The sequence below is a fragment of the Dromiciops gliroides genome, chromosome 6 (assembly GCF_019393635.1).
Source record: "Dromiciops gliroides isolate mDroGli1 chromosome 6, mDroGli1.pri, whole genome shotgun sequence".
NCBI lineage: Eukaryota > Metazoa > Chordata > Mammalia > Microbiotheria > Microbiotheriidae > Dromiciops > Dromiciops gliroides.
Genome location: NC_057866.1, coordinates 210,256,908 through 210,269,166, shown reverse-complemented (window position 1 = coordinate 210,269,166; position 12,259 = coordinate 210,256,908). Strand labels below are relative to the sequence as shown.

At 39.6% G+C, this 12,259-nt stretch overlaps 1 protein-coding gene across 3 annotated transcripts in view; it reads left to right on the top strand.

Annotated features, from left to right (window-relative positions):
* Window positions 1-1,484: 1,484 nt before the first annotated feature.
* The window catches only part of PDLIM3 (PDZ and LIM domain 3), a 57,970-nt gene continuing 47,195 nt past the window's right edge, over window positions 1,485-12,259 (top strand). For 2 of the 3 annotated variants that reach the window (XM_043969669.1, XM_043969667.1), the window contains exon 1: window positions 1,486-1,733. In XM_043969669.1, the coding sequence (XP_043825604.1) occupies window positions 1,641-1,733 (93 nt within the window). In that variant the 5' untranslated portion in view covers window positions 1,486-1,640. Of the gene's footprint in view, window positions 1,734-12,259 lie in introns of all 3 variants that reach the window. The other variant, XM_043969668.1, reaches the window with a different exon arrangement.

The window sequence follows — 12,259 nt, the reverse complement described above, 5'->3', positions numbered from 1 at the left end:
TGGTCCTCCCTCCATTCCCTCATATGTAAATGAAAGGGTTTGGATTAGGTGACCTCGAAGGTCCCTTCCAACTTTAAACCTATGATCTTGTGGTCCTATTCTCTAACCAGTGACTAATGTCTTAACACTCCACTTAAGCACCTCTGAAAGCAAGCTGTCAATGGAACATAAATACTGCTTACTCAAAACATAGTTCTTGATGCTCTGTCATCCCTGTCATATTTCACGATTATGTCCTTATGTGTGCGAGTATCCCTATGTTAATAAAAGGCAAATCATGCCGGATATGCAAGGTGTCTCAAAAGTCTAAATAGCACTGCAACACCGTGCATATACACACAGACATACACAAGCACCATACAGGTATATGGGTGAGATCTTTGAGATCAGGACTGTCTTCTGCCTTTCTTTGTATCCCCAGGATATATTACAATGCCTGGCATGTAGATGACATTTAATAAATCTTTTTTGACTCTGTCAGGAGAAGAACAGGGACAAGGAGAGAAGCAAAGACAGACACAGAGAGAACAGTAGAGACAGACACAGATAGAGGAATAACAGCAGAGAGAGAGAGAGAGAGAGAGGGAGAGAGAGAGAGAGAAGTGGAGATAGAGTTGAAAACAGAAAAAGTGAGAGATACATTATAATGAATAGAGAGCTAGCCTTGGAGCCAGAAGACATAGGTTTCTCTGAGATTACATACATATATACATTATATATCCATATCTACACACATACATATATACATACATACACACATATACGTGTATAGATATACATATATACACATTTATTTATATTGAGAGGGGGTGTGTGTGTGTGTGTGTGTGTGAGAGAGAGAGAGAGAGAGAGAGAGAGAGAGAGAAACAGACAGACAGACAGACTCAGGGCAAGTCATCTACATGAATAGAGGGAATTTCCTACCCAGGAGTCTTCTGATGAAATATCCATTATACATGATATATGTGTATCATACATACATAGACATACATTATACATATGTATGTATATACCACGCATATAGAACACATGTGATATCTAGCTCTCACATAGATATATAGACAAACAGCACAGTTAGATGAACAATTGTTGGCATGCACTCAGTAACACATCCTAATGACAACACCTTTCACATCAAGTTCTCCGGGAGTGTTCATCCAGCCCTTCCCACCTTTGCTCATACCTAATGTCCCTAGCTGTGTATTCAATAGGAGGTAAACAAGGAAAACAACAACAGGCCAGGTGTGGCTTGAAGAAAGCCATAGGAAGTTGTAACCTGAAGCCTCCTCCTTTCTGTGCCCAGGAATGGGCAGAGGCAGCGCCCACGACGCAAATGCATTTCTTGTAAACTCCCTGGCGTCCAGACTTTCTCTTACTACCAAAGTTGGAGCTCTCCTGGGGAGGGGGGGGGGGGGGAAGGGGGATGTTGGGGGAGAAGGAAGGTGTGGCTAGTGACGTCACCCACCAACAGGGATAAAGTGGAGAGGCTGCAAGGCGAGAAGGGAAGCTATTCCGAGACTTAGAGTGTTAGCTGTCCTTTGGGGAAGAGGTGCTGTTGGCAGGACCTTTCTCTACACCATCCCCGTCCTTAGGGGGGACAGGAAAGGTGCCACTCGTGGGAGCCCATACGAAAGGACACCATGCCACAGAATGTCATTCTCCCAGGCCCTGCGCCCTGGGGATTCAGACTCTCAGGAGGGATAGATTTTAATCAACCTTTAATCATCACCAGGGTAGGTGTTTCCCTCTCTTACTTTCTCTGTAAGGGAGGTATTTCTGCTTCGCATCTTGGTCTTTCGGCTTTCAAAGAGTCTGCAGAAGTCTGTCCAGTGAGCATTGAATGACACCTAACCTGGGCAGTGTGGGAGGGGACTACTAATTCCTGGACATCAGAGTTCAGAGGGAGGAAGACAGTGGAAAATCAGGAAAGCTGAGTTTTGAATGATGATGGAGAAGGGGAGAAGAGCCAGAGTTTGCTAAGTAGTTGTCAAAGTTTCACTTTTCTGAAGAAAATTGCTTCTTCAAACTTGGTTCCCGTTTGCTGAAAGGGAATGAAGGGGAGTTCACTAGTTTGAAGTCAAGACCTTGGGGAGGGGCACTGGTGATGGGGTGGTTTCCCAGAATTCAGGAGAGGTGAATGTGGCAAGTCCAAGGAGCTGTGAACCTCCCTCCGCCACCCCCCCACACACACACACCCTCACTCCCCAGCCTTTAACTCCCTTTCCTTTCAATTGCACGGCTATGTGATCTCTGGCAGAGAGGAAGAAGGGGAGAAAAGTACAGAGATTTGGCAGCTGTTCCTTTGGATTAGGCATGTTTATCTTCTCCTGATGGAAATTTCATCTGGGAGATATAGGCGATGTATAACCTAGGTTGGCTAATTTAAGTTTAGGGAATTGTCAACACAGAAACCAAAGATACTGCTGTCTGTTCCCATTTTTCCAGGAATTTTGAATAATTTTCTAAGACTACAACTGTTAAGTTGAATGAAAATCTGTCAGATAAGTGTCTTGGGAGAATAAGTGATAGTAATATGCTTGCCTAATAACATAATACTTAATTTTTTTTCTAGGAAAGTCCATCTTTCTTTTGCTTAGAAATACCAGTATTGTCTTACAAGTAAATGATTTTTGGAACAGATAGAGCACTGGACTCCGAGTCAGGAAGACCTGGGTTTAAATGCTTTCTCAGATACCTGGAGGGGGAGTCAAACCTGGGATTTCTTCAGCATAGTGAACTCTAAAGCTGAGTGACCTTTGGCAAGTCACTTAACCTCTCATATCAGTTTTCCCATCTGTAAAATGAAGCAGTTGGATTCAGTGGCTTCTGATGTCCCATCCAACTCTGCATCTAAGATGCTATGACTCATAGCCATGACAAATAATCTAGAATTTATGAACTCTAAAATATATCCTGATCTAATTGGCTTTTTTATAAGAATGTGATGCTTATTAGAAAAATTTTGTGTATTTTAGCAATAAACTCTTTAAAAAAAAAAACCTCCTTGAACCCCCTGAAACAATTATCTTTTGTCTCCACCTATTCTTTATGTTACCAAAATGCTAAACAAGTTGGGGACAATTTAATTTGAAAATTCATTGCACAATGCCTTTGTACAAAGAAAAATCTTCTGTGTTCTATTTCTGTCCTATTCATGCACTTTCCTGAGAATGAACAAGAAAATTCCCTTCTCAGATATCTTAAAGAAGCAATATTTTATACAGAAGCATATTAAGGACTATGTCAAACTGTTTCACACATTTCAAAAAAATATATAAACATGTTAAAGCAAGTTTGTGGTATTAAACAAGCAGAGTTGATTGAAACCAAAAAATGTTCTTAAGCAAATTAAGCAGAAAATACTCTGATGCTTTGGGCCAAGCAATGCCTTTTATGGATTTACAAAGGGGAAAAGTTTCCATTATCTCTTCTCAAAACTATTTTAGTAGTTTCTAGATCACAGTTTTCTTTTACTTATATTAATGAAATGGACTTCTAAACCTAACAAAGGACAAATTATGTTTGCATTAATTCCTGAAGAAATAAAGAATTGGGTCATAGGTGCTACTCTTGACATGAAACTGACAAGTTTCTGCTGGTGTTTAAGGTGAAAATGCATTTTATTCATATGGTTGAAAGACTACTATGATATTATAATATACGGTTTAATTCCAAGGAAACATTTCCATTTGGTTGGATTTGAGAGGCTAATGGTAATATATTGCTTGGCTAGTAACAATAATCAACAGCAGCTATTCCTATCTTTTCTGAACTCCTATAGAAGTTCATCATGTAATACTATTGGTATCTTATTTTATGTGCATAAATTGTCTTTCTAACTAGAATATAAGTTTCTGAAGGGCAAGACCCACATCCTCTACCTGCTTTGTACCTTCTCCTCACCCCATTCCCCCCAAATCAGGCATACCATTGCATAGAATAATCAATTAAGGAATTTTTAATAATTTTTCATAACTAAAGTCAACAGCCATTTCCGTGCCTATTCCCACTGAAATTATAAAAGTGAAAAAAGACACCATTAAACTAGCATCTTAAGAAGCCCCCAAAATAGCTATCCATATACTTTAAAATATTTGGTCTTATATAGACAAAATCTGGTTTATTCTGGTTTAGTGAAAAAAAGATGTATTTTCTTTCCTATCCAAGTTCACAGACCCTCTGAAATTTGTTCATGGACCCCTTGGGTGTCCTTGGATCCTAAGTTAAGAACCCCTGATCTAAGACATCTGGGAGTGGGAAAGCCTGTCTACCTCAAAAAAATTCATCTTCACCATTCAAAGACAAAGGGCAGATACAAGAACCGCTGATGTAACAAAAGGACAGCCCCTGACCAAAATATATATATATATATATATATATATATATATATATATATATATATATATATATATATATATTTACTGCTGCTGTTTCTATTTCTTTGAGTTGTGTTGGCTCAGCTATTAAATTGGCTGCAAAATCATGTCGTCAGTAGATTCACTAAAAGGCAAAGCTGGATGTTTGGGGTGCCTTAGTGATCACACAATCACCCAACTCCATAATTGATTTAAACTTTGAAAAATATTTTGCAACTGCCACACAAATGCAGCCACAATAAGATCATTCTCATGGATATTTGCTCTAGACCAAAATTCAATTATAGAAATACCATGACATGAAAGCTAAAATTTTTCCCCCAAGGTTATCTTGATATACTCAATTTATTTGTATACTCTTCACTTGTGTTCCTCTAAAATAGAGGGGAGGAGATTTCTGCAAGCAAGCATACGGGTCATGATCTCTTGTGATACAGTGGAAAGATTTAAAGTAGTCACCTATGGTCTAGTACAGTGTACTTGACTTCAACATCCTCCCATAGAAAAATGAGGAAGTTGGTCTAGATCAGTGATGCCAAACTCAAATAGATTCAGGAGTCATTCTACATAATAATCCCTGAAGATTGCATATTGATTTAGAAAACTACATGTTTCTTTATTTCTTTTTACTAATATATCAACAAGTTAAAATCCGATTGGAATACTTTAATCCCACACTCAAGAATGTTATAGATACCACGTGGCCCACAGACCCCATGTTTGATATCTGTGGTTTAGAGGACCTCCAAGGTTCCTTCTAGCTCTAAATATGTGCATGGTCTTATACTGTCAGCTAGGTGACAGAGTGGACATAGTTCGGAGCCTGAACCAGGAAGACAATTTTGCGAGTTCAAATCTGATATCAGATACTTACTAGCTGTGTGACCTGGGCAACTCACTTAACCCTATTTGCCTCAGTTTCCTCATCTGTAAAATGGGCTGGAGAAGGAAATGGCAAACCACTCCAGTATTTTTGCCAAGAAAATTCCAAATGGGGTCACAGAGAGTCAAACACAACTGAAAAACAAGTGATTGGTCTTATATGATGATTACCTTCCATGACTCTAAGGTCACCCTCCATGATCTTAATCTTGAGATTCTTTTCCACCTTCCATTTACAATGAGCAAGCAAATCAGTGGTGAAATGATTCATTATTACCTGTTGTAGCTCTTCTAAAAAGCATTTCCTTTCTTGTGTTCCTGAAAAAATATCATTTAGACCAAGTCTTTCAAGACTGCTTGACTGTGTTTTTAAAGGGAAAAGTGAGGAAAACAGGATAGTTTGCAAATAACTAAAAGGTTTGTCTTCATGTAAGAATTCCTTTTCTGTATTAGATTTGGGTTTTAAAACATCTTTGATTCCAGAGGAAGAAGGAGCAGACAGCTGCTTCAGCCCCAGTGTCCTAAGTGACATTTCCCCAATAGAGTTGGACATGTCTTTCAAGAAACAGGTAGCTCTATACTTCTTGTCCAAGGAATAGAGGAGGAAGAAGATAGATGGAGCAGTAAGGGAGAAGGTGACCAAAAGTTAGCCACTGAGATAGAGAAACGAATGATAATTCTGTCTTTCCTTCTCCACTTCTACAGTAGCTAACTATTCTTTTCATTTAACCCATTATCAGTAGTGCATAGATGGCAGGAATTCTCCTTAAAGGAACCTCTGCTTTTAATATGGCTGCTATTTCAGGATGGGGGGGGGGGAGACACTCTAGGGGCATGGATCACACAGGGAAAATATTTTTCTTAGATTTTCTACTCAAAATCAGGGAGGAGTAAGGGCAGCTAGGTGGCACAGTGGATAAAACACTGGCCCTGGACTCAGGAGGACCTGAGTTCAAATCCGGCCTCAGACACTTGATACTTACTAGCTATGTAACCCTGGACAAGTCACTTAACCCTTATTGCCCCACAAAAAACACCACAAATAAATAAAATTTTAAAATAAAATAAGGGAGGAGAAAATGAAAGGGATAACAGACCAGTATTTGTTGTTGTTTTTTTAAATCAGGTAAATGAATAAAGCAATAAGGAAAGTAACTATTAGTAAATAATAATACAAATATCAATCGTGCATGTTTTTATGTACATAAGCATTTATTTTAGGCTTCATAAGAAATTAAATAACATTATCTAAATAACAATTCAGGACATGACATGCAGAAGAGATTATAATTCTGTCTATACTATCCAAAAGAAACCAACATTTACAGAGTTTTCATAACAGTTACTCTAATGCCACCAACTCTAGATCAGACCATTACTTCTCCTCACATAGGTTATTGAATGATTTCCTAACCATTTTCTCAAGCCCCACCCCCCAACCCCACCTCAAAACCATATCTCACACTGCTTCCAGTATAATTAATCTCTCAAATATAGCTCTTTAATCATGTCACTCCAGAAACTTCGGTGACCCCTGAGTCTGACTAAAAATTCTTTATTATCTTTACCATCTCTGTGTCCAGCCTTGGCTCATGCCACTTACCTTTGTAGGATTTTAGGGTTGGAAAGGACCTTAGAGTGGTGAAGTGGCTTGCCAGGATCACACAGGTAACAAACATGGCAGCCAAATCCAAGTCTTCTGCTTCCAAACTCTGGTGAACTTCCCACTACATGAACTCCATAGTCTCCTCTATCCTCTGCTCTCTCTCTCTCTCTCTCTCTCTCTCTCTCACTGACCTCTTCTTGTCCAGGTTTTCCTCATGCCTGAAATGGATTTTCCTCCCTTACTTTCCCACTGCTAAATTCCTTTCTTCGAAAGCCAGTGCAGGTGCCCCCTATTCCACTGAAGGCTTCCATAGCTTCCCCAGCTGAAAGCGATCTCTTCTCACGGTCCACAGAGTACTTACATTTACCACCTGTGCTCTTGTATCACTGGTAGGCTTGCCTTTGTCACCATCAGAGTGAAGGCTCCTGGACAACAGTTTCAGTGTCATAAATATTTTTTGTGTCCAAAGTGCATCGAAAGCACATTGTACATGCTTAGTAAATGTTGAATATTTAATCCCATGATATTTATTGTTAGGCTATTTGGAATCAATGTCACTCATCAAAAGAAAACAAACAAGAAAAGAAGAAGAAAAGGCTTCCTTAGCACAAGGAAAAGGCTTTGTTAAGGAAAGACTAATAGAAATTGACACAGAGAACTCTTTACATGCATTATCTCACTTGAGTCTCTTCAGCAACCTGTGAGGTAGGGACAACAGGTATCAATGAGGGTTAAATGACTTGCCCTGGGTCACACAGCTAGTAAGTGTCAAGTGTCTGAGGCTGGATTTGAACTCAGGTCCTCCTGAATCCAGGACTGGTGCTTTATCCACTGTGCCACCTAGGTGCCCCACTATACCCATTTTTACTGGAAACTGAGGCTCAGGGAGTTTAACTGACCTCCCCATGGTTACACAGTTAGTGTGTCAAAGACAGGATTCAAATCCAGCTCTCTTCTTATTCCAATCTAAATTTTTTTCCACTATACCACATGACTACTTTCCAGCTAAAGATATCAGATAATTAGTTTAAATGCTGATTCAAAATATTGAATTCTCAAATGGCTCTACAAAATCAATGTGGGCATTTTTTCTAGTGATGCAGGACACAATTAATCCTTGCCTATCCATCCTAGGAAACTGTTGTTCATGTCCTTCCATAAGTTACAACCAACACACTGGAGTCCCTTCCCACATTCTCTGGACATGGTAAGGATATCAGTGGAACATATGGGCTGTCCATTGATTATCCCTCTCTGACACCATGTGACCAGGGAGGAGAGAAGAAAGAAGGGAAGAGGGGAAGGAAGGAAGGAAGGAAGGAAGGAAGGAAGGAAGGAAGGAAGGAAGGAAGGAAGGAAGGAAGGAAGGAAGGAAGGAAGGAAGGAAGGAAGGAAGGAAGGAAGGAAGGAAGGAAGGAAGGAAGGAAGGAAGGAGGGAAGAAAAGGAAGGAAAGAAGGAAGAAAGAAAAGGAAGGAAGGGAGGAAAGGAAGGGAGGAAGGAATGAGGGAGGCAAGCCAGGAAGAAGGCAAGGAGGAAGGCAGGAAACAAGAATTTATTAAGCACCTACTATATGCCAGTCATTGTGGCAACCAAGACTTTGTTTTTGTGGTCATTCACTCATGTCCAACTCTTCAAAACTCTGTAAATTATACTATCCATGGGGTTTTCTTAACAAAGTGGTTTGCCATTTCCTTTTCCAGTCTATTAAGGCAAACAGACATTAAGTGACTTGTCCAGAGTTTCACAGTTAGTAAGGGTCTGAGGCTGGATTTGAACTCAGTTATTCCTGACTCCAGGCCTGGTGCTCCATCCATTGAGCCCTCTAGCTGTCCACTTTAGTCCTGCACTAAGTGCTTTACAAATATTATCTCATTTAATTCTCACAGTAACCCCCAGGACAATGGCATCTCCCTAATTTGTTCCTCAGAGTCAGTGAGGAGCCATCTCCACAATTCATTGCAGAACATAGGATGTGGTTCATCCAGGCCTGGTGACTTGAGCATTTAAAGGACAGATAACAGTCTTCTTACCATAACCTCTTTTATAACAGGCTACAATTCCTTCATGTCTATTTTTGGTATACCTTTCCCAGTCTGAATAGTGTTTTCCTTGGGAGAGAAAACAGAGACAAAAGAGAGACAAATTACTTCTTCCTTCTCTCCATTACCATCTTACAACCCGTGCCAAGCACAGGTCCAGTTCTTTCCTTAGTCACCACTCTAGATGGGGAAAGGATTTCTGTGAAGAAACTAAGACCGGGAGAGGCTATCTTCTCAAGGTGCCACTGTAACAGAGAGGAGATTTGAACACACATTTTACTTCAGAGTCACTGTATAGTCTGCTGAATCAATCCACCTTGTTTTTACTCGCCTGTCCAAAACCCTGTTTCTTCTATAATTGCCTCCTAACAGCTGCCCCTGCCTCCCATTTCCCCCCTCTCCAATCCATTTTTCAAAGAGTTCTCAATCAATACAGCTTTTAATTGTCTTACTCAGCCAATTGCTCATAGAAAGCCTCGGATCATACCCAGCTTTATTAAGCTTTCTTGACATTGTTCTTACAGGGACAGACCATGGATTTGCATTCATCTTTAGTTACTTGTCTTTACTTACATCTATGGTATCTATCCAAATCTATTATTTTAAAATCTAAATCAGTGCAAATGTCAGCTCTCTGTCCCACCAGACTGGGCTCTGTAGACACCCACCCCCTTTACCGCCTCATTAGAATCAACTGTGACCATGTCACCAAAATTCCAATCTTGAAAGTCTCCAGTCCTTCTTTATCAGGCTTCCCTTGTAGAGTTCCCCTGGGCCATCTCACTGAACTCTTTGAAATCTTGTTTTCCCCAAATCTAGAGTACACGTCAGACCCTGTCTGGTGTTTCACTCCTTATCTGTTAAAAATTCTAAGATAACATGGTTGCTGCCTTCAAGGTTTCCATCATCCCTTCTCTTCCAACTAGTTCTTCCTTACTGGCCAGAGCCAAGTCCAGAACAACATTCTTCTTTGTCACTTCCTCTCTACTTTCTGAAAGATAAAATTATCAGCAAGGCAAGTCAAGAATGCCATAGCTGTTCTGCTTTTAGCACAGAGAAAAAGAAAAAAACTTCTCTCTAGCTTATGTCAGGAGAGTTTCCCCCATCACAAATACTTTGTATAGTTGTTCTGTGTGTACTCATTCCCCCTACTAACTGGCAGCAGGGCATCATAGAAGTAATGTGCTGTGATGGATATCCATGTTCAGAGTCTTGCCTCTGGTTCATATGGACTGTGTGACCCTGGACAAATCATTTAACCTCTCAGTGCTCTAGACAACTCTATAAGGTGCAGAGAATGCACAATTTATAATAGTAAAGAGAGTTTCCTCATCTAGGAGTTCCTAATGCCAATGAAATTACAAGTCTGGTTGCTATCCTACTAAATTGCAATACTATGAAGGTGGTGAATATATTTTTATATCTGATATTATATCAGCCCTGTACAAGTAGACACTTAATTACTTTTGTAATTGAATTGACTTACCTATTTTTTTCCACTTAATGTGATTTTACAAAGGAAGAGAGAAGTAAAGAAAGGGAAGAGAGAGGAAAGTAGGAAGGAGGAAGGAAGGAAGGAAGACATCTGTAAATCAGGGAAACCAGTATTAACTCATACCTAGCCACTGGGAATGACCAAGTCTCATCACCTATCACGGATGCCTGTGGAATTTAGTTGCAAGAAAAGCATCTAAAGTGGGGCAGGGGGAGGAATCTTGATGGTAAAAATTTCAAATAAAAAATTACAGAACATCAAATTCCATAAGAAAGAATGGAAACCCTTACATAAAGAGAGCACTGAATTGGCATCAGAATTTTTCAGTTACAACACTGATTAATGCAGTTAACCTCTGCATCTCAATTTGTCCATTTTAAAAATGGAAGATGCATTTTACATATCATAGGATGGGGACTTTAACATAAGGGCTAACTTATCTTTGGTGAATTTTAGGGGTAACTGATGTGTCAGGTTGAATAAATCTGACTTTTGGAGATTATGGACGCACTATGCCTGTTTTGTTTTCTTCTTCTCTTAGGGAGGGGGAAGTTATCTAGCAGTTTCATAGGAATGTAGGCAGAGTATCTGTGACCCAGGAGGTTTCTTGAGGACTGAGTGGTCCTCAGATGAGAGAATATTCCAAAGAACTCAAGCCAGACTGAGCGTATTGGGAGTGAGGGGTCTTGTGGAAGGGATTTGGGAATCCCATTCTGGAATGAGGAGGGATAGGCTTCTGTCTGCTGAGAATCTGCAGTAAAGAGGGTGGGCACTCAGGTTTTAATTATCTATGGCATTTTAGACTAGAGAAGGTTTAGATAATTAAAATCTATCTCATTTTAGCCTTCTGTCACCAGCACTCAGTATTACCCAGGAAAAATCACAAGTGTAGATTGGTCAACATGTAGCCCGCTCACTTATTAGGTGAAAGGAATGAATCTCTTCACATAAAGAACATTAGATCTGTGAACATTTTTTTACTCAGTTACCTATTTCAAGGTAAACTGTAAGAAATTATCAAGCAATCCATAAGCATTTATTTAGAGCATATTCTGTGCCAGGCACTAGGAATATCAGTATGAAAAAGGTTCCGTGCCGTGCCTTCCCTCAAAAAGCTTATCATCTATTGGGAGAAACATATATGTATATATCAATTGTACACAAAGTAATCTGTCAGGAGTCTGGAGGGCATTAAGAGCTAGGGAAAAATCAAGCTGTGGAACTTAAGTGTGAGCTAACAAGAGATTCTAACAAGGGATTTAAAATTAACCTGATAATTTCTTCAGCTTTCTACTACTTCATCTGGCTCATCTGTTTCTGTGGCTTAATATAGGCTTGAATAGGTGATGGTCTCATGACACTACATTACTTTATAAGACATTTTGTCTTCAATTTTTAAGACTAGAAGGGACCTTATCTAGTGTACTCCCCTCATTTTGCAGATGAAAGAACTGAGGTTCAAAAAGGTTCAAAAACTTACCCAGAATATCATAGCTCATTGGTGATATATTTTAAAATAATTCATATACACTGCACTGTGCATCTAAAGTCATTCACAACAAAGCTATAGTGGGAGCTGCTGTATTGTTCACTTCCAAGCATTGGCACAATACTATTAAAATAAGGCAATTTCATGACCAGCCTTAGATCAGAAGCCAAGAAAAGAAGGGAGCAAGATAATTTTTCCTCCTTCCATCCATACTCTCTTTCTAAAGCATTTTGTCTTTTCAATCAATGACCCCCAATCCTAGAAGAAACATTCTAGTGAACTCCCTGAATGACATCATAGAGTCAACCCAAAGGTCTCTCCCATCCAACTCCAATGTCTTCAGAGCAATTCAAGAATGAGATTTACAATAA